Genomic DNA, 22,903 nt, shown 5'->3' with positions numbered 1-22,903 from the left:
AATGAGGCAGGAAAGGATTTTTTAAAGGGTAACATTATAAGGTGTTTACTTTAGGAATGAACTACTGAACAGGCAAATATGATAATTCAGGATGGAAAATTTGCTGTAGGAATGTCCTCAAATATCCATAAGAGGGTGGGAATCTAGTGACCAAATTAGATGATGGTCATTTCAGACACACAGATACTGCTGCAATAATGCTACATAATGAGTAACTCCCAGATCTGAACAGCTTACAACAATGAATATTTATTTCTCTTACTCTCAGGTCTGTGGTTCATGTAGGACAGCTCTGCTGCCTCATTTGGTGTGTCTTTTGCATTCTAGATTATTGCACGGCACTGTTTATCAACCATTTCACCACCAACACATGCTGTGTATCCATTTTTCAAGTTCTTATAAATGGTTCCTTGACTTCTATCCCACCCTGTCTCAAAGTCATACAAGAGATTTTAGGGTTTGAGTATGCAGCCCTCCTTATCTGGTGTGTGTTCTGTAATAGTCAACCATTGCTGCCTATGCCACATAGCAAACAACTTCAAAATCTCAGAGGTTCAACAGCTAACATTTATTTAGACAGTTGGAGAGTTTCAGGAAACAGTGTCTACAGAGGAGAACCAAGGTTCATTTAGGGCAAGAAGGTGAAGTAAATGTTTTGAGGTGTTAAGGATATATAGGAGATTTTGCAGATGACTTAGTGGATTTTAGGTCATACAGAAGTGTTCCAGAGGTGGGGGAGGTTGGAGACATGGGCTGACAAAGAGGGATGTCTTGCTGGTAGCGTTTGAGCAGTTTCCTAAACTCTTCTAAAAAATTTTCAAACTTTTTTTTAAAGCTGTATTAAGCATGAGATTTAATGAGTTCATGTAAGTCCAGGACACTACAGAAGTCAAAGATCATTTTCAGCTCAAGATTAGCTGTTAGTAGCTACAGCAGGCCCCAGATAATTACCTGGAGCATGCCACTGTCCCAAAATGGGGCTCTGGTTTATAACTACAAATGAAAACACTGTGGGGATTTGCAAGAAGGTGCCTTAATATCATTTTTTAGAATTCTGATATTCTCTTTAAATGAATGTTGGTGAGCCCATGGTCTTTTTTTTTTTTTTTTTTTTTCCATCCTGGTAACACAAATTACACATCTATTCTTAAGTTCACCTTTCCTGACCTACTTACTGCCCATCCAAAGGTCACAATAATACATTTTTTTCTGAAAAGAGACAAATATAAAATGTTTCACTTTGCAAGCCATATGGTCTCTGCTGGAACTACTCAACTCCCAGTATTGAATGCACACAGCCATAACAATTATGTGAGTCAGTGTGGCTATGTTCCACAAAACTTAAAAACAAGTGTGGGCTGAGGTTTGCTGACCCCTGCTTTATGTTCCTCTTCTTACATGCAAGAGCTGCTGCATATTTAGCTTTTACTTGATGTTTGAAACCTATTGAAATTATTTATTTTAGTGCTTTACTCTCTCATACCAAAAGTAGTGTGATATACTTGGTTATTACCTATTTTTAGTCTTATATATTACTGAGGTCTATGGTCCCCTCTTGACTAAAGTGCCATACCTAACAATCTCTGAGGGCACCAGACTTCACTCAGTCACATCTAAATTTGAATATGTACCTCCTATGTAAAGAGAATTAAAACCAGCTTCTAGTGTGTTTGTTGGAGTGGTCTTCAAGTGTGCTTATCTAGGTAGCTATTTTAGGGCTGTGAATAATACTGCCATTTGGATATTTATAACATGATTCACAGACCATACAAAGTTATCAACTTAAAAATCAGCCTACTGTAGATTTATTGAGTTTTGAGTCCTGCCTATGGTTGCCTTGGCAGAGCCAGACCAAATGATTTTGTGGGCCTTGTATGGCCCATGGTCACAACCTGCATCTGTTCCTTGCTGATTGTTAGTTTTGATACTGATAAAAACTGATGGACTGCTTAACAGTTGGTTGGTGTCTATTTCCCAGACTAATATTTCCATTCAGTGGTCTTTTGGGGATAAGGTTGGGGGAGACTTCCTCTGAAAATTAAATCTTCAGGTGTGAGCACATGCTTTATGCCTAAGGATTGAAAGGAAACACAGATTGCTGGTGTTAAACTTGACTTCAGAGGTTTCACTTCAATTTCCCAGGAATGATTCCTGCAGGGCTTCTGCTTTGTGGCCATCTGTGTGCTGCATGCACACTGCAGGGCAGCCTTTTCCTTGCAAGGAGGCATTGGCCCAGAGTTGTGTGCCAGGTCTGAGACAGACTGCCAAGTGTGCCTGAGAAGCCAAGTGCTCTAACCGTTTTACAAATTTAACTTGAAACCTGAAATTATTTAAAATACTGTAGAGAGAAATAGTTAGAGATTCCCTCAGTTATTTCTTAATTGAAATGATCAAAGGAATACATAATTTGGGGAAAGTTTGTGAGAAAGTTTGCAAATTTTAGTTTCTTCATTTATAAAGTCTTTAGCTTACCAAAATGGGCAAGACAATGCTGGTGAAATGTATTTATCAGTATATAATGCATTTCTTTATTAGCAACATATACTCCTGTTTAATATATTAATAATAATACATTACCCTTTAAATATTTTGTTTCAAGAAAGGTTTTCTGGGTAGACATTAACCCAAGGATAAAACACCCACAGAAAGTATTCTCTTTACCTTTAAAGCAGCAAATTTCTACAGACAAGTTTCTAAACATTTCTCAAAGTTCATATGCTGTAAAATGAAACAAATTTGGGAATGAGCTGAGTAAAAGAATGCCAGACTTAGCTAAGCAGCAGTGGGCCTAGAAAGCCACTAGAGTCCTATGAGCTATGTAATCCACTAGATATGGAGAATGTTTATGTAGTTACGAGCACATTCCCCTTTTCTGGGGAAGATATGAAGGGTAGAAGAGGGTCCAAGGGCATTTTTTAGTCTGTTCGGTTTTCCAGACATGATTTAAAAAACCTGGTAATGGCATGCTTTGCTTCTGCTCAGAAGACTGTTTGATGAGCTGTCATAACCTTTTCAAAAAGCACATCTTAGGAATTGTTTTCATTTTGGTGTAATCATACCTGTGTGGAAAAGGAAATACAAAACAAGAATATATTGGTATAAGAGAACTGGCAATGGGCAGATCCTTGCCAGTGGTCCTGAGTCCATGCTAGGATAGTTGGAGAACTGGCACCAGAAGTGATGGAGAAGGGGGCTCCACTGCAAAACTTTCAAGGGAATAGGAAGGAACAGCTTCTTGGTAGTGCTGAAACAGCATAGAACTGCTTAACATTGTGCTGATGGACTGGGTAGCAAAAAGAAAATAATTAGGGCAGGCATTTGGGTGCAGTGGGTTAAGCTGCTGCATGGGACACCAGTATCCTGTATTATCAGCAGATATAAAATAGTCATTTATTCTCTCCTCCTCTCTCTCTCTCAATCTCAGTGCCTTTCAAATAAATAAATAAATCTTAATAAAAACCAAAAAAGAAAACCTAGATGTTTAAAGAAGTGAAAATGCATCATAAATGAGGCTACTTCTGGCCTAAAAATGGCTGAGCCACAAGGATATTTAATTCTCAGTGAGGAATTTGGAGGCACAGTGTTTGGGACTTGCAGTTGTTGGAACACTGAGGTCAGGGAGACAAGTTCCTCTTTGCTTCTTCCCATGTCATCATGGCACTGACTGGGATCTGTAGAATTGTGCCCTCATGGCAACAAATGTATGGTTGGGGCGGCTCTTAGCTTCCCATTCTTATAGGACCATATCCAAAGGGTGGTTTTTCCTTCATCAGTTTCTCAGAAAGGGAAATTTTTCTCCAAAAAACTCCTCAAGAGAATTCCCAGGGTGCCTGTGATCAGAATTAGATCGCATGACTTCACTCTTGCTGCAAGAGTGTCAGGAAAATGAACAGTAGTCCTGCTGTATCTGATGGTGCTATGTCTCAAGACCCTCCAGTGGATGCTTAAACCTTAGATGGTACCAGATCCCCCTATACCATCTTGTTTTTTTATTTATGTGCATCATACTTATGATAAAATTGTTTATCAATTAGGCATAGTAAGAAATTAACAGTAGCTAATGATAAAACTGAACAGTTATAATGATACTGTAATAAGGGTTATTTAAAAGTTTGAAATTGTTTATTTCTTTAATTTTCCATTTAATCTTTTCAGAACATGGTTGACTATAAGCTACTACAACCATGGAAAATGAAACTGGATAAAGGGGGACCTCTGTATTCAACCTTTACAATGGCGATAGGCTTTGCCATTAAGAAGTACCCAGATAGGGGCAGGCATTGGAGTATTGCAGGTAATGCCATGGCCTGTGATGCCAGCATCCCACATGGGCACTGGTTCATGTCCCAGCTGCTCCATGTTCCATCTAGCTCGCTGCTGATGGCTTGGGAAAGCAGTGGAAGATAGCCGCAGTGTTTAGGTCCTTGCTACCCACACAGGAGACCTGGAGGAAGCTCCTGGCTCCTGGCTTTGGCCTGCTCATCCCTTGCCATTGCAGCCATCTGTGAAGTGAACTCGTGGATGGAAGACTGTCACTCTCCTTGTACAGCAGAAAGGTAGCATAGTAGGGCTTTGGTAAAGGAGGAACAAACAGAGCAACACCGTTAAGATCATCTTTTAAGGCCATGTCATTTAGCATTAGCCTGAATATTACCTATATAGCAATAAGAAAAATTAAAAGAGGGTAACAGCTCCAAATAACTGTCAAAAGAAACTGTCAAGAAAATGAAAAATTTGAAAATAACTAAAGCTTGAAAACTTTAATATACTTCAGCTGGATACAAAGTAAGGTACGTGAGGTTTATTTCATGAATCAAGTCATGTGATTTTAATACGGAAGACTTCCAAATACTATTTTTACTAAGGGTGGACCTTAATTTTTTTATATCAAGTGTAATTTTCAAAGAAATTTTTATTTCTCGTTTGAAAAGCAGAGAGAAAGAGACAAGAGAGACAGAGATCTTCTATTTGCTATTCACTACTTATATCCTGGCAACAGCTGGGGTTGGGCCAGGGATCCTGGAATTCAAGCTCAGTTTCCCATGTGGATAGCAGGGACTCAACTTCTTGAGCCATCACTGGCTGCCTTCCAGGGTGCTCATTAGAAGGAATCTGGAATTTTGGAAGCAGACGGACAGCCCATGTCCCAAATAGAATCTTTTTTTTTTTTGAAAGAGAGACAGAGATAAAGGTATTCCTTTCGTTGGTTCACTCCCCTAATGGCCGCCATGGCTGGCGCTGCGCCGATCCGAAGCCAGGAGCCAGGTGCCTCCTCCTGGTGTCCCATGCAGGTGCAGGGGCCTAAGCACTTGGGCCATCCTCCACTGCCCTCCCTGGCCACAGCAGAGAACTGGACTGGAAGAGGAGCAACCGGGATTAGTACCCGGCGCCCCAACTGGGACTAGAACCCGAGGTACCAGCGCCACAGGTGGAGGATTAGCCAAGTGAGCCATGGTGCCGACCCCAAATAGAGTCTTAACATCTGTGCCCAATACCCTCCCTTAAAAGGTTTGTTAAGTGGAAAATAAAGAGTTTGTGGAGCAATATGAAGATTTAAAAGACTTTAAGGGTTTTGCCATTAAGGAGAGCAGTACAGAATCTATTGGAAGCAGCCTTCTTTAATCAGAGTTATTTCTACTTTAATTCCATTCCTGTTTATGATGATGCCTCAGTAGTCACCAGTGAAGAATTAGACTTGGCAGATTTCATTGTAGCCAGAGTGTACTCCAGGCTGAATGTTCACACTCAGTCAGAAATGGTAATGAAGAACATAACATCCATTAACTTTTCACATTTTTATCTGTCTTAAACTAGATTAGTAATCCATAACATCTTATATTGCTCTTTGACTTTATTATTTGTGCAAAGAGATTATGACCAGCTAATGCTTCTGACATTCAAGTAAAAGATGAATTCAATTAATATTCATTGAACACCAGCAGAGTTCATAGAACTGATATAAATACCAAACAGTGCATCTCTGTGTGTTTACAGTCATATGATTGGGGGATGGAGTTGTAGTCTGGGAACTAGAAAATGAAATTATCCCTGAGGGAGGAAGGATAATTCGCTAAGAGAATTGGTTATGAGAATTCAGTTTTAGATCTGGATCAATGTTAAAAATTCTAAATTTTATTTCCTTAATTCGAAGGTTAGTTATTCTTATTACTATTAGAGGAAGAACAAATAAGGTTACTTGGTACTATGGAAATTTATTTCAAGCAAAAATCTAATGATTTATGGAGATCACAGTTGGAGAAACTAAGCAACTACCCAGATCCATGTAGCTATTAGTACCTTATCTCTGTAGGGCATTTATGATTTAAAACATCTTTGCTTCTTATCATTGAGCAGACAGCTGTGGAGTACCTGTCAGGTGTGTGTTAGAGCACATGAAATAGATCACAGGAGGGTGAGAATATGTGACTCCAGCCAGCAGGGTGGAGAAGACTGACCTGTTGTGATCATGGTAGTGCGGTGGCAACAGTGCTGCACTAGCATGCGGAAGGAGTGATTTGGGAGACACTTCTGATTTAGAGAGAGGATATAATTTTCTCTGTAATCCGTGAACTGGAGAGAGGAAGCCCTAGTGTAGGGATTCCAATTAGAAAGCAGTTATCATATCATAGTCAAATGATCATGTGGAAACCACGGCTTTGAAAACAGAGCTTTCAAGAAGAGCCAGTCAAGGCTATCAGCAGCAACAGTGGGACGATCTTTCAGACAGGCTCTTGACTCTTGAGAGATTTTAAAGGAGGAAGCTAGGGCTTAGTGTCCACCAGGCAAGAAATGGAAAGAGATTTGTAACCAGAAGATTACAAGTACTTTACAAAAGTAGTATCATCACACTTTTCCTCCAACAAAAGTAAGATGACTTACTATTTTTTAAATTTTTATTTGAGAGTGGGAGCAAGCAAGTGTTCTAGTCTTACTCTCCAAATGCCTGTATTGGACAGAACCATTGTGGACCAAAGCTGGGAGCTGAGAATTCAATCCAGGTCTTCCACATGAGTGGCTAGGACCCAGTTAATTAGTTCATTGAGCCATCACCTGCTGCCTTTGGGTGTCTGCAAGAGTAGGAAAGCTGAAATTTAGAACCAGAGCCAGATATCCAACTCTGATATGGAATGTGTGCATCTTTAGTAGTTAAGAGCAGTAGTTAACACCTGCCCCCAAAATAGCTATTAATTGTTTTCTTTCATGGTTCTGATGTCATCAGCAAACTTTTACATAATCTGTGTTTGGAGAGCAGTTTGGGTTTTTTTTGTTTTTGTTTTTGTTTTTGACAGGCAGAGTGGACAGTGAGAGAGAGAGACAGAGAGAAAGGTCTTCCTTTGCTGTTGGTTCACCCTCCAATGGCCACCGTGGCCAGCACACTGCAGTCGGCACACCGCGCTGATCCAATGGCAGGAGCCAGGTACTTCTCCTGGTCTCCCATGGGGTGCAGGGCCCAAGCACCTGGGCCATCCTCCACTGCACTCCCGGGCCACAGCAGAGAGCTGGCCTGGAAGAGGGGCAATCGGGACAGAATCCGGCACCCTGACCGGGACTAGAACCTTGTGTGCCGGCGCCGCAAGGCGGAGGATTAGCCTAGTGAGCCGCGGCGCCGGCCCTGGAGAGCATTTCAATTCACCAGTCACTTACTGAGCATTTACTTTGTGCCAGACATTAAAGAGGCAGCCGTAGTATTTCTCCCTGGTGACAGAGCATGAGGAATTGGATGGGGACTTTAGGCCATAACCTTTGTGCCAATGGGGAGTAACATGCCTATAGCCTTCTGTGGTGTGCTTGTCCATTCTTAAGTACATTCCAAGGCCGGTGCCACGGCTCAATAGGCTAATCCTCTGCCTGCGGCACTGGCACACCAGGTTCTAGTTCCGGTTGGGGCACCGGATTCTGTCCTGGTTGCCGCTCTTCCAGGCCAGCTCTCTGCTGTGGCCCGGGAAGACAGTGGAGGATGGCTCAAGTCCTTGGGCCCTGCACCCGCATGGGAGACCAGGAGAAGCAGCTGGCTCTTGGCTTCGGATCAGTGCGGTGCGCTGGCCACAGTGGCCATTGGGGCGTGAACCAACGGAAAAGGAAGACCTTTCTCTCTCTCTCTCACTGTCCACTCTGCCTGTCAACAAACAAACAAACAAAAAACCATAAGTACGTTCCAGATGCCATTAAACATTAATAGCTGAAAAGGATAAGGCATGTGGAAAGGCTGCCACTTTGTCACCTCTTGGGTTAGAAAGAACATTTGGGAGGTAGAGTTAGTCAGTAGGCCTCATTTACCAGATGTGGGTTCTATAGCCTGCAGTGGAGGTGGAGCTGAACCTTGTGGGTGCCAGAGTCATTCATTGCCTCAGAAGTGAGCTTGTGCCAAGTACAATGCCTGAGCTGGTAATAAGATCAGACCCTGCACTCCTACCATCAAGAAGTTTGTTTTTAGGAGATGATATGTTGATGGCTATGGATGTTTTTTTTTGTTTGTTTTGTTTTTTGTTTTTTTTTTTTGTTTGTTTGTTTGTTTTGTTTTTTTTTTTGACAAGCAGAGTGGACAGAGAGAGAGACAGAGAGAAAGGTCTTCCTTTGCCGTTGGTTCACCCCCCAAAGGCCGCTCCGGCAGCGCGCTGCGGCCGGCGCACCGCGCTGATCCAAAGCCAGGAGCCAGGTGCTTCTCCTGGTCTCCCATGCGGGTGCAGGGCCCAAGGACTTGGGCCATCCTCCACTGCACTCCCAGGCCACAGCAGAGAGCTGGACAGGAAGAGGAACGACTGGGACAGAATCCGGCGCCCCGACTGAGACTAGAACTTAGTGTGCCGGCCCCACAGGTGGAGGATTAGCCTATTGAGCCACGGCGCCGGCCCTATGGATGCCATTTTAACCCTAGCTCAGGAAGAAGTGCCTGTTTCTGCCTTGGGGCACCAGGAAATTTTCTCAAACTGATTATAGCATTTGAGTTTTCCAGATGTACTGGTTTGTAACCTGTATTGAAATCCTAGGCTTATTGTACAGATACTTTTGAGGTGATGTGAAGATTTATATACTTTATATAAAGCATAGATTAGAGTATCCAAACATAGACCTTAAATGAATATTAGTGTTGAAACATGTTATTAAATATGGAATGTTAAATTCTTCTTTCTTTTACATTTGTAAATTCCATTCAAAGGTACTTGGAATGGATGAAGAGAAAGATACTAAATATTGTTTAAAATACTTTGTTTACCTTGTATTCTTTCGGATTATTGACATTAGGTGAGTCTTGGCTTAGCCATAGTTAATAGAACAATGAGCCTCACTCATTGTATTAAGGATTTGTGCATGAGAGAGACTGGCCTTCAAGACTGTCACATTTGAAATGTTTCCTTCTTTCTAAGCACTGGTCTCAGTGTCATCACTGTCATGCCAGTAAATGCATGCTCGGCATGCCTTATGTTCACGTAAGCTGTAGAACTGATTAAACAACTTTTTCTGTAGCTCAGAACATTTTAACCTTTCTTGTCAATTCTGGTATGTGTGCAATTTAAAACACTCATCTTCCTGTTCAGTTCACAAGTAAGCAGTAGCTTGAAATTTTAAGGTCATGTAGAGAGAAAATAGTTACCCAAAAGCTGCTAACTGTAGGTTTGATGCCCTGTCTTTAAGTTTGAAATCTCTTATCAATTTTACTGCATTGTCCTAATTTCTTGTTTGCCTATTGCCTTTTTAAGGCATCTTTTGTGCTTCATTATCGTTCTTTATGATGAGGTCCCCAGCTAAATGTCTTCTATTTGCCTTAGGCTTTTCTTGTACTCCAGATTTCCCATTATTTTTTTTGTTCACCAACTACGGTTTCTGCATACTGATTAAAGGGGACTACTGCTTCCTCTTGCTGCTGCTGGCTGCTCCCACCAGTTTTCTGTAGCTGAGCAAGGAATACACGCAGTAAGGTGTATGTGTGTGGTGAATTCTGATTAGGTGATTGCCTAGGCATCCCCTTATCTCATAGAAGGTATTGTGTAGTGGACCTGAGGTTCCCTTTGCCCTGAAAGAGGAAGTTTGCATTTGTGTGTGTGTGTGTGCACGTGTGTGCATGCACACACAAAATTCACCATGCTGTGCTCTTGCTGGGCCTTTGATCAGAAGGATGCATTTGTACTTTGGAAATTTATATTCAATAAATAAAAGTTAAAAAAAAAAGGATGTATTTAACTTCCAGTGATTTGTGAATACTCTTCCTTGCTCAAGGGCTGATTATATCCCACAGATACTTCCCTCAGCTATTTGTTCATTGGTGACCATGTCCACCAGTTTCTCTGTATAAATGGAGAAGATATTGGCTTGGTACCAAGGACATTGGGGTTCGGAGATGATGAGGAAGTGTTTGAGACATAGGATAGTTTTTGTACCATCATGTCACTGCTTCTCAAATTCATTACAAATAACTTTTTTGAAAGTTGGCTTTTTAATTTTTATAATTTTTCCTTTATAATTAGGTATAATTGTAATTATGTGACTTTTAATGTAATGTGGTTTAGAAAGCATTAGTTTAGGGATCAGAAGACTCCATTGTTGTACAAGTTTGCTACTTAACCAGGTGAGTGACACTGAGAAAGTCTTATTCTTACAGTGTCCAACTTTCTGTAACAGGAGACAATGCAAGGAAATGCCTGGCTCATCTTTCATTAGAATCAAAAATAATAACTGGCAAATGTTTTTTTAAAAATATCTATGATAAATATGATGTTTATAAATGATGGTAATGATTGCAAGTCTTTAATTGTCCTTGTTTTAATTTATTTACTTGAATGGCAGAGTTACAGAGAGATCTTCCATCCACTTCTCTGTGCTCCAGATGGTTGCAACTGCCAGAGCTGGGTCAAGCTGAGGCCAGGAGCTTCATCCAGATCTCCCATATTGATGGGGGGGGGGCCCAAACGCCTGGGCCATCTTCTGCTGCTTTTCTCAAGCCATTAGGAAGCTGCATTGGAAGTGGAGTAACCAGGACACAAACCAGTGCCCATATGGGATGTCAGTGTTGCAGGTGATGGCTTTATGTCTGTGCCACAATGCCAGCCCCACTTGTCCTAATTTTTAAATACTATAAATTAAAAATACAACAGCCTTCAAAATAAATTGGGGAAAAAAACCTTTTTAAAGAATGTGGTTTAGGGGCCAGCACTGTGGCATAGCTGGTAAAACTGCCACATACAGTGCCAGCATCCCATATGGGCACCAGTTCAAGTCCCAGCTTTTCCACTTCTGAGCCAGCTCTCTGCTATGGCCTGGGAAAGCAGTAGAAGATGGCCCAAGTCCTCAGGCCCCTGTACTCCTAGCTTTGGATTGGCCCAGTTCTGGCTGTTGCGACCATTTGGGGAGTGAACCAGCAGATGGAAGATTCTCACTCTCCCCCTCTCCCTCTCCCCCTCTTCTCCTCTCCCCCTCTCCCCCTCCTCCCCCCCGCTCTGTCTGTCTCTCTCTGCCTTTCAAGTAAATAAATCTTTTTTTTTAAATAAAAAAAATGTGGTTTAGCAATCCAAAAGTATTAGGGAAATTAGCAAGCATCGAAACTTAGTGGGAATTTGTTATTTAGTCATTTTCCAAGATTTAGAAGTTTTCATTTAGGTTAAGAATTTATTTCTCAATAATTCTGTCAATGCATAGCTTTTGTAGTACAGTATCCATTGGAGCAAAATCCAGCATCCATCATTAAAGGATCATGTGGAGAGAAGAAGGAGGTAGAGAAAAAAGAAGAGCAAGTACATTGTATTTATGTGGAAACAATTACCTGTGTTCATTGCAAAGGAGTGTGCATAGAGAGAAACTTTGGTTGGGCCTGAGAGAAACTTTAATCTTTTTGGAGGTATGAGAAAATTTTTATCAGTCAATAGAAAATAGTGCCAACCTTGCCACAAAATGTAGCTGTCACTAAGCAGATACTTCCTTTGTCTCCTTCTAATGGATTCCTAAGTCAGCTTACCCTATGGGTTGACTTTCAGGACAGCTCCATTAACCATGGTAAGCAGTTACAAAGAGCCTAGAATTGCTGGTTTTCTGGAATGCCCAAGATTTCAAGAGGCCAGTTTTAAAATATTAACATAAAAAAAACAATGAAAAAATGAACCTTATTACAGTGTAGTGACAGAAACAGAAATCAGATTAGCTTGTAGTGAAGGGAGCTGAAGTACACAGACTATATTAAAGAATATGGATAGTCACTGTTCTGGTTTTGCATTGCTGAAAATCTTGAAACTGCCTATGAATCACGAATTAATAGATTGTTATAGGCCATTTAATATCACTGCTCACAGATGCATAAATTTTGCTATATAAAGAAAACTATTTTTATGTGATCCTATATAAGTTATCTTTTAAGTTGTGCTAAAGCAGGCAAGGCAAGTATGTGGTGCAGTGGTTAAGTTGCTTGAGTGTCTGGCTTGAGTCCCAGCTTTGCTTCTGATCCATCTTCTGCTAATATGCACTATAGAAGGTAGTAAGTGGTAGTCCCTGCCAACTTTCTGAGAGACCTGGATTGAATTCTTAGCCTCTGGCTCAGCCCTGGCCATTGCAGGCATTTGAGAAATGAACCAGCAGAGATCGCTCTAGCTGTTTGTGGATGTCTGTGTGTCTGTTTCAGTTTCAAATAATATGAAAATAAATAAATTTTGATAAAATACACATGAAATTTACTATCCCATATGGGCACTGAGTAGATTCTCAGCTTCCACTTCTGATCCAGCTTCCTGCTAATGTGCCTGGGAAAGCGATGGAAAATAGCCCAGGTACTTGGGCCCTTGCAGCCACATGGGAGACCTGGCAGAAGCTCTTGGCTCCTGGCTTCAGTCTGATCCAGCTCTGACCATTGCAGCCCTTTAGGGAGTGATGGAAGCCCTATCTCTGTCTCCCCTCCTCTCTCTCTAACTCTACCTTTCAAGTCAAAAATAAAAAAATGAAAAAAATCGTGTTTCTCATATTTTGTAATTGATAGTTGTCTCATTTAAAAATTCTTTGTTATTAACTATAATAATATATGCATTTTTTACATTTTAGTTATCAGTGGTGCTTGACATATACGTGTGTGTGCATGTGTATGTATATGTATGTATAAAACATATGTAATATATATACATATGTAGTAAATGTATTTTACAATCTTGATATGATTTACCTGAAAAAAACTCGAAAAATACTTGATATCTTTCAAATTAACCTAAATTGGTTTTTACACAATATGAATTAATAGAACATTTTTATTGTAACCCATTTATTCATTGATATTAATAATTTGTAATTCACTGGGACTTAAACAGGAAAATTAAAGATTCTAATTTCTGTAGTTCTACTTGGAAAAAGAGATGAAACACATGCGTTTCTGTGGGTTGTGGTGAACATACACAGTAGGTGGTAGACTTTCCATTAAATTTGTCAAATATTTGAGTATCTACTTTGTGCAAACCATCTCAGGTGATTGATTTACCTTTGAGGAGGGTATGGTCTATCAAAAAGATCAAATGAGACTATAAATTGTTAAAAGACTGATGTAAATCCCAAGAGATTGAAATTGTGATGCTCTGAACTGTTATTTGGTTGTGGCCAAAGAAAACTGAACTGTGTAAGAGCCATGCTTGTAGACTCTCCCCGATTGCACTCACTCCAGATTGTACTCCTTACCCTGGTAAATTAGTGTCTAACATAAAGAGGAGATACAAAATACTTCTAATTGTTTTTAAAGTAATATTAGTTATTTTGAAAGTTTAAGCAGGAATCTGTCAGAGTCCCTTTCCCTTTACAGCTCAGTGGCTTAGTACTGCATCATCAAAAGGTGCCTGTGCCTGAATAAAGGACGTAAGGTGTGCACCTTTGGCCTAGCATATGTGGCTTGGTTAAAACACCCAAGTCCCATATTGGGGCGACTAAGTTCAGTTCCTGACCCTAGCTGCTGACTCCAGCCTACTGCCAGTGCAGACCCTGGGAGGCATGGTGATTGTTCAAATAATTTTGTTCCTACCACTGATATCAAAGACCTGGATTGAGTTTGCAACCTCCTGTCTCCAGCCACTGCAGGCATTTGGGGAGTGGACTAGCATATAGGAGCTGTCTCTCTGCCTAATGAACTAAAAAACAAGAAATTTCAGAGTTTTATATATGTTTCTTATAGAATTAATATAAATTATAAATTGCGTGCTTTCTTTTTTCTTTATTATGAATTGCAACATTTCAAACATTTTAAATCATTGAAAGTTATTTCCAGGGAAGTACAAATGATAAGAAGTGGGGCCAGTGTTGTAGCATGGTGGGTAAGCCGCTGTCTGTGACACCAGCATCCCATGCCAGAGTGCCAGTTCAAGTCCTAGTTGTTATGCTTCTGATCCAACTCCCTGCTAACGAACTTGGGAAAGCAGCAGCAGTTGACCCAATTACTTGGACCTCTGCCACCATGTGGGAGACCCAATTGGAGTTCCAGGCTCCTTACTTCGACCTGACCCAGCCTTGGCTGTGGCAGCCGTTTGGGGAGTGAAATAGCAGATGGAGGATACCTCTTCCTTCTCCCCACTCCAAAATGAATAAATCTTAAAAAAAAAAAAAAAGTTGGGGGGCAGGGGGAGTGTTGTGGCATAGCAAAAAAGCCACTACCTGTGATGCCAGCATCCTGTATTTGTTCCGGTTCGTGTCCCAGGTACTCTGCTTCTGATCCAGCTCTCTGCTAATGGCCTGGAAAAAGCAGTGAAAGATGGCCAAGTACTTGGGACCCTGCCACAAACATGGGAGACCTGGAAGAAGCTCCTAGCTCCTGGCTCCTGGCTTTGGCCTGGCACAGGGCTGGCCATTGTGGCTATCTGTCTCGTCTCTTCTCATCTCGTCTCTTCTCTTTCCCCGCCTCGCCTCGCCTCGCCTCGCCTCGCTTCTCCCCTCCCTCCCTCCCTCCCTCCCTCCCTCCCTCCCTCTCTCCCTCTCCCTCTCTCTCTCTCTCTGTAACTCTTTCAAATAAATAAATCTTTAACCAAAAAAAGATATGAAGTGATATCACAAACTCATACATGCATTTAGGTTGCATTATTTATAGAAGCCTGGTATCAAATTCCATTTTAGCCACTTATCTCAAAAGCTGTGTCTCTCTCATACAGTATTAGAATTAAATGAATTTATATATCAATTCCTGGCACACAGGAAGCATTATAAAAAGTTTTTATGATCATACAAAAAATCAGGATGTAGAATAATGGGAATAGTATGATGTCATTTGTCAAAAGGTAGGTTTGCATATATATTTGGAAACCAGTGGATAAAGAATATTTCTGAGAGGATAAACAAAATTGGAAATAGCTTCTTTGGGAAAGAGGACAGATTTCTCCTGAGGAAGAGGGGTATATATTTATCAACTTTTTTTTTTAAGAGTTATTTATTTGAAAAGCAGAGAGACAACAGACACACAGAGAGAGCTATCTTCCAACAGCTTGTTCACTCTCCCAAGTGGCTACAATAGCCAGGTCCAGGCGAGGAACTCCATCTGGGTCTCCCACATGGATGGCAGGTGCCCAAATACTTAGGCCATCTTTCACTGACTTCTTAGGTACATTAGCAGTTAGCTGAATTGGAAGTGGAGTAGCCAGGGCTCAAACTAACACTCCTATACAGTGTGTTTTGATATCAAATGGCATCCTAACCCACTGTACAACAGTGGCCTTTCTGTCAACTTTTGAGTAGTTCCTTAAAAAAAAAAAACTAATATTTCAAGTAATTTAAGAGATTCTACTTTAAGACAAAAATTTTTGTTTCCAGATGGCCCTGCTGAGGCACCAGTGACCAATGGGAACACAAGCACAGTACCAGCCCTGAATGATGACCTGGACATCTTTGGGCCAATGATTTCTAATCCCTTACCTGCAACTGTCATGCCCCCAGCTCAGGTATGTGGTATTTCCTTTTTGTAAAAGTTCAAAAGAATTGTTTTGTCACTGGCTTGAAAGCTTTTTGTTTTTTGGTCAAGGTTTGGCAAACTAAGATTGTACCTTGTCTTCTCAAAGTTTTATTGGAAGGCAGCCATTCGCATTGGTTTATGTATTGCTTGTGGCAACTTTGGAGCTATAAAAGCAGAGTTGAAGAGATACAGCAGAAACCGTGACATACAAAGCCTAAAGTTCTAACTCTTGCTATAAGGAAACAGTAGTGTTTAGAAAGAATAAGTAGAAAACAAAGACTACTTCAGCCTTCCCCATAAGGTCACTTCAGAGCTGCCCGTGTATGTAAATGTTGATTGGAATTAAAAGTTCTAGCAAATTCAGAACTCCTATTTTTTTCTGAAGATAAATTGTTTTAGGTTTCCCTTAAAACTTATTTTGCTGTTTGTGTGTGTGAATAAAAAATAAACCTATTTAGAACATTACTAGTAATGATCAAGATCTTTTAAGAGTACTTTTGGTGAAAATTTTTTGAATTGCTTTCTTACCCTTCCATGGAATTTCTATAAGGTGAAATATATGAACTTTCAGGATGATACGAGTTAACTCTTTTTTTTTTTTTTTTTTTTTTTTTTTTTTGGGACAGGCAGAGTGGATAGTGAGAGAGAGAGAGAGAAAGGTCTTCCTTTTTGCCGTTGGTTCACCCTCCAATGGCCACCAGGGCTGGCACGCTGCAGCCAGCACATTGCACTGACCCGAAGCCAGGAGCCGGGTGCTTCTCCTGGTCTCCCATGCGGGTGCAGGGCCCAAGGACCTGGGCCATCCTCCACTGCACTCCCTGGCCATAGCAGAGAGCTGGCCTGGAAGAGGGGCAACCCGGACAGAATGCGGCGCCCCGACCGAGACTGAAATCCGGTGTGTTGGCGCCGCAGGCGGAGGATTAGCCTATTGAGCTGCGTCGCCGGCTACAAGTTAGCTCCTAAAGCATACAATATTAAGGTTCTGTTTTAAATTTTAACTTCACAATTCAGCTAGTTGCAGTATATCATAATATTTGCAATAAAATATTTCCCTTTCTGTGGAAAAAGAGTCAGATCTGATGGTATGGATAGAAAGTTGTAATAAAAAATAGTCTGTCTTATGAAGAAAACTAGTATCATTTGTATTGCGCATATTTTCTATTTTTTATTTTTTTATTTATTTTTTGACAGGCAGAGTGGACAGTGAGAGACAGACAGAGAGAAAGGTCTTCCTTTGCCGTTGGTTCACCCTCCAGTGGCCACCGTGGCCCGCGCACCATGCTGATCCGATGGCAGGAGCCAGGTACTTCTCCTGGTCTCCCATGGGGTGCAAGGCCCAAGGACTTGGGCCATGCTACACTGCACTCCCTGGCCACAGCAGAGATCTGGCCTGGAAGAGGGGCAACCGGGACAGAATCCGGCACCCGACCAGGACTAGAACCCTGTGTGCCGGCGCCACAAGGCGGAGGATTAGCCTAGTGAGCCGCGGCGCTGGCCAGCGCATATTTTCTGTTATATGTCAGGTGTTATATATTTATGACTAGAATTGAACAAACAGATTTCTTAGCAATAATTAGTTTAAATGTATCTTTATCAAAATTGTTTGCAGCAGTAGAGATTATTTTCAGCAAAGACAGTTATTTTATGGCTTTGCCCCTTTCCCCTCTGTAATAACACACACACAAAGGAACTAAGTATTGTTACTTTATCTCAGTTAAAATTAATTACCATATGAATTCACACAGGCATGAGTTAAATGAGACAATAAAAATTGCTTAATATTGTGGCTTTGGAAAGAAGTATTTAGGATATTTGACAATCTGAGCAGAAAAGCACTTTGTTTCAGTCTAGTATTCTAGTAAGGCAGTTATATCTTGGGACTTCTTTAGATTGAGTGATATAAGCAGGTTACTTTACAACTACTTGGAAAGTTAGACTCTCCATTTGAGGTTTCAATGTACTGCCTGTGTTCTGTTCAGTGTCATAGCAGCAGTTCCAACAATGCAGACTTAATGTTTAACATGTAAGTGCAGAATGAGCTGGGGCTTCTGGCTTTAGGTAGGACAGGACTTGTTTTCATGCTTTGGGTCTTCTGATTAGTACTTGGTAAATTGACAGGGTTAATTTTTTAAATCATAATTCTCTTCCTGGAACTTTGTTTTAGGACCAAAATTAGGCCAATTTTGTTGAGCTCTATAAAATAATTTGGCTGGCAGAATTATCTGTCATCCAATCTGCTTGTAAAGATTAAAAAATCTGAACATTTTCAAAATAATGCCTTCTTAAATCATGGGAGGGAGCTCAATAGAAATTTTATGCATATATTGTACTGTTTTATATAGATTTTTACTGTGTGTAATTAAGCTCAAACTAATTTGAACACCAAGATTATGAATTACTCTGAGTGTATATACATTCTAGTATAGAATTTTTTGCATTTTGAATATGAAATAAATTGATTTTACTATCTGCTTTACTTATCTGGAGTGCTAGTCTTCCCTAAGGAAATTGGAAATAGTCAGCTGACAGGAATGTATATGTAAATTGGGGATTCAGGGGAACTGTTTCAGAGTGGTGACAGAACGAAGCCCCTTTCTTCTTACTCAGGCAGAGTTAGACAGTAAGAGAGAGACAGAAAGGTCTTCCTTCTGTTGGTTCATTCCCCTAATGGCTACTACAGCCAGCACTGTGCTGATCCGAAGCCAGGAGCCGGGTGCTTCCTCCTGGTCTCCCATGCGGGTGCAGGGACCCAAGCACTTGGGCCATCCTCTGCTGCCCTCCTGGGCCACAGCAGAGAGCTGGACTAGAAGAGGAGCAACCGCAACAGAATCCGGCACCCCGACCGGGACTAGAACCCCGGGGTGCCGGTGCTGCAGGTGGAGGATTAGCCTAGTGAGCTGCGGCCCCGGCCCCCTTTTTTTTTTTTTTTTTTTTTTTTTTAGTATTTTTGAAATTTATTTATTTGAGAGGTAGAGTTAACAGAGAGAGAGAGAGGGAGAGAGAGAAAAGTCTTCCATCCGCTGGTTCACTCCTCAAATGACCGCAACTTCCAGAGCACAGCCCATCTGAAGCCAGGAGCTGGGAGCCTCCTCTGAGTCTCCTACATGGATGCAGGGGCCCAAGCACTTGGGCCATAAGCAGAGAGCTGAATCAGAAGAGGAGCAGCTGAACACAAACCCACCCCTCCCCACCGTGGATTGACAGAGCCATAGACAGAAGCTTAGCTCACTATGCCACAGTGCCAGCCCCTCTCCTTTCTATCATACACATGTATACGTGCAGTATCCAGACCTACACAAGAGCTGAGGCCTGTTCTGACTTCATATGGGATCCCAGAATGCCAGAGAGCTTTTGGTTGCAAGTCCTGTGCAGCCTCTTGAAGTATAAATGGCAGGCAGAGGATGTTTTTCTTTTATCCTTGATGGTAGTACTGGCAAACAGAGTGCTAACAGATAAATGGACATGTGAGCATTTCCTAGTCATGCTGTTTGGTTTGACTGTTTTTATTTTTTATTTATTTATTTATTTTTGACAGGCAGACTGGACAGTGAGAGAGAGAGACAGAGAGAAAGGTCTTCCTTTTGCCGTTGGTTCACCCTCCAATGGCCTCTGCGGCTGGCGTGTTGCGGCCGGCGCACCGCACTGATCCGAAGGCAGGAGCCAGGTACTTCTCCTGGTCTCCCATGGGGTGCAGGGCCCAAGCACTTGGGCCATCCTTCACTGCACTCCCTGGCCATAGCAGAGGGCCAGGCTGAAGTTAAAAGGAGTTCAGAACTCCATCCAGGTCTCCCGTGTGGGTGGCAAGGGCCCAAGCAGTTGGGTCATCTCTTGCTGTTTTCCCAGGCCCATTAGCCAGAAGCTGGATCAGAAGTAAAGCAGACGAGACTTGAACCGTACTCTGACATGGGGTGCAGACATCCCATCACAAGCAGTGGCTTGGCTTGCTGCGCACAACTTTGGCCCCTATTTGTATTTGTACTTAATTTCCCCCTTATCCAAAAGTGAGGTACAACATATGGCTAAATGTACAGATGGTTAGCGTTTTGCTTCATTTGTGGATAAATTAGAAGCGTTCTAATGTTGTGGTTACTAATCTAGATTAGTTGTATTAAAAAAGTCTTCCAACACAGCTTTTTTTTTATTTTCAATTATCTTTATATACAGAAGATCAATTTAGTATATAGTAAGTAAAGATTTCAACAGTTTGCACCCACACAGAAACACAAAGTGTAAGTACTAGTTTGAGTACTAGTTATACTAGTTATAGCATTAATTCACATTGGACAACACATTAAGGACAGAGATAAGTGCACAGTGACTTCTGTTGTTGACTTAACAATTGATACTCTTGTTTATGGCATCAGTAATCACCTGAGGCTCTTGTCATGAGTTGCCAAGGTTATGGAGGCCTTTTGAGTTCACCTACTCTGATCTTATTTAGACAAGGTCATAGTCAAAGTGGAAGTTCTCTCCTCCCTTCAGAGAAAGGTACCTCCTTCTTTGATGGCCTGTTCTTTCCACTGGGATCTCACTTCCAGAGATCTTTCATTTAGGTTTTTTTTTTTTTTCTTTCTTTCTGCCAGAGTGTCTTGGCTTTCCATGCCTAAAATACTCTCATGGGCTCTTCAGCCAGATCCGCATGCCTTAAGGGCTGATTCTGAGGCCAGAGTGCTGTTTAGGACATCTGCCATTCTATGAGTCTACTGTGTATCCCGCTTCCCATGTTGGATCATTCTCTCCCTTTTTGATTCTATCATTTAGTATTAGCAGACACTAGTCTTGTTTATGTGATCCCTTTGACTCTTAATCCTATCATTATGATCAATCATGAACTGAAATTGATCACTTTGGTGAGACGGCATTGGTACATTCCACCTTGATGGGATTGAATTGGAATCCCCTGGCACGTTTCTAAGTCTGCCGTTTGGAGCAAGTCCGATTGAGCATGTCCCAAACTGTACATCTCCTCCCTCTTATTCCCACTTTTATATTTAACAGGGATCAATTTTCAATTAAATTTAAACACCTAAGAATAATCGCTAACACAGCTTTTAAAAAGATAAAATCTACAGTCCTCTGTAATGTAGAAGTGTTCTTTATTCCAAGGGATACCACCCGGTCCATAAAGCAGTACTTGCCGAGGGAGAAGGCTGAGCAGCTCCCATGAGTGGTGGTCCTGACAGCAGCTGCAGAACTAGTTTTGAACCCATTGTGTTCAGGATTTCAGGGAGCAGAAATTCAGTGTTAGCCTAGTTGGTGAGTGCAATTTATTATGAAAGAGCTTCAGGTTCCCCTCTCTTACATTAACTGAGTCAGATGAAGACATCTTATCTTGCCTTTACTCCAGATTTTTTTGTGTGTGAGCCAGTGAATGATCTCTTAAATGTCACTGGTTTATCTATTACAGTTGTTTCTGTCTTACTTCATAACATCATGTGGGTTTTAAATAATAGGTGAGCTATGCTTTACTGTGCAGAATTTGACAGCTTATTTTGGTGTGTATCAGGGGACACCCTCTATACCAGCAGCTGCCACCCTGTCTACAGTAACATCTGGGGATCTGGATCTTTTCACCGAGCAAGCTACAAAATCAGAAGAAGTTGCAAAGAAACAACTCTCTAAAGACTCCATCTTATCTCTGTATGGTACGGGAACCATTCAGCAGCAAAGTACTCCTGGTAATTAACTTTGAAATCTGCTATGAGTGAATTGTTAAAAGTACATCCATTATAATTATAGTATCAATTATATTTCTTCTCCTTTTTATATGTAGTGCACACTTGTAGTCAACACGATAAAATGAACAAAGCATTAGAATTAAAAAGCATGCACAGATTCACAAAATTTTATTCATTTAGAATTAACAAGCTGTTCACATATTAGGATCTCTTCAGAAGTTTACAGGACAGAGTTTTTGAAGAATTACAAAATTTGATTTACATGAAGGTTATGACTTTATGTACAATGTATATTCTCTGCAGGTAAACAAAGCAGTATGAATTACTACATTGTTTCCAAAAAAGCTTTGAAACTTTTTAATAATTCTAATCAAGCACTAATTTGTTAGCACAGTTTTAATCCATCAGACCATTTCCTCTAAAATAAAAGGTGCGTTTCACATACATGTGACCTGAAATTATATGGCTACCCAGCTACTTCCATTAAAGCTAGATATGGTTGACTTCCATCCGTCTATCTGGTATCTGGAGATCAGTGGTGTAGGTCAGAGAAACAGCATATACTCTGATGCTAGGTAGTTTGTTCTTTACTTTGAAAGACATTTTGTGTGGCTATGGGATAAGATTTATATTTCTTAAATTTTGACAGATTGAAAACAGATTTGTCTGCATTTTGGAAATAATTGTTTAGTTGTAGGTTGGAATGAGCAGTAGGAACAGACTGGAATGAAAAATTTTTGCTATAGGGAATTCAGAAGACAGTAATCCATTTGTGTGTTTTACTATAACTGCAGCTGTATGTAGTAGCCCTGTTCTTACTTATTTTCTATTCATGGTTCTTACGATGCAGGTGTGTTTATGGGACCCACAAATATACCATTTACCTCACAAGCACCGGCTGCATTTCAAGGTTTTCCATCAATGGGTGTACCTGTGCCTGCAGCTCCTGGCCTTATTGGAAATGTGATGGGACAGAGTGCAAGTATGATGGTGGGCATGCCGATGCCCAATGGGTTTATGGGAAATGCACAAACTGGTGTGATGCCTCTTCCTCAAAATGTGGTTGGCCCCCAAGGAGGAATGGTGGGACAGATGGGTGCACCCCAGAGTAAATTTGGCTTGCCACAAGCTCAGCAGACACAATGGAGCCTCTCACAGGTAAGGGTCATCTACTCTCTAGCCTTTCCCACATCTAAGAGAACAGATTTTTTTTCTAACATGGTTTTGCTTTTTAAATCTAGGCATTTTATAGAAGTGAGAAGGATTAATGTACAGATGGTATCTGTAGATACTGTGTATCAGAAAGAGAAATGATTTTTCATTTTCCCTATTTATAATC

At 41.1% G+C, this 22,903-nt stretch overlaps 1 protein-coding gene across 6 annotated transcripts in view; it reads left to right on the top strand.

Moving 5' to 3' along the window:
* The window catches only part of SMAP1 (small ArfGAP 1), a 187,459-nt gene that overhangs the window by 161,248 nt on the left and 3,308 nt on the right, over positions 1-22,903 (top strand). For all 6 annotated transcript variants that reach the window (XM_008263098.4, XM_008263099.4, XM_002714530.5 and 3 more), the window contains 3 exons: positions 15,748-15,875; positions 21,393-21,564; positions 22,415-22,722. In XM_008263098.4, the coding sequence (XP_008261320.3) occupies positions 15,748-15,875; positions 21,393-21,564; positions 22,415-22,722 (608 nt within the window). The remainder of the gene's footprint in view (positions 1-15,747; positions 15,876-21,392; positions 21,565-22,414; positions 22,723-22,903) is intronic.

This window comes from Oryctolagus cuniculus, chromosome 5 (genome assembly GCF_964237555.1).
Source record: "Oryctolagus cuniculus chromosome 5, mOryCun1.1, whole genome shotgun sequence".
In the NCBI taxonomy this organism is placed as follows: domain Eukaryota; kingdom Metazoa; phylum Chordata; class Mammalia; order Lagomorpha; family Leporidae; genus Oryctolagus; species Oryctolagus cuniculus.
Note: the sequence above shows the minus strand (reverse complement) of the source record. Positions and strands in the feature narration are given on the sequence as shown.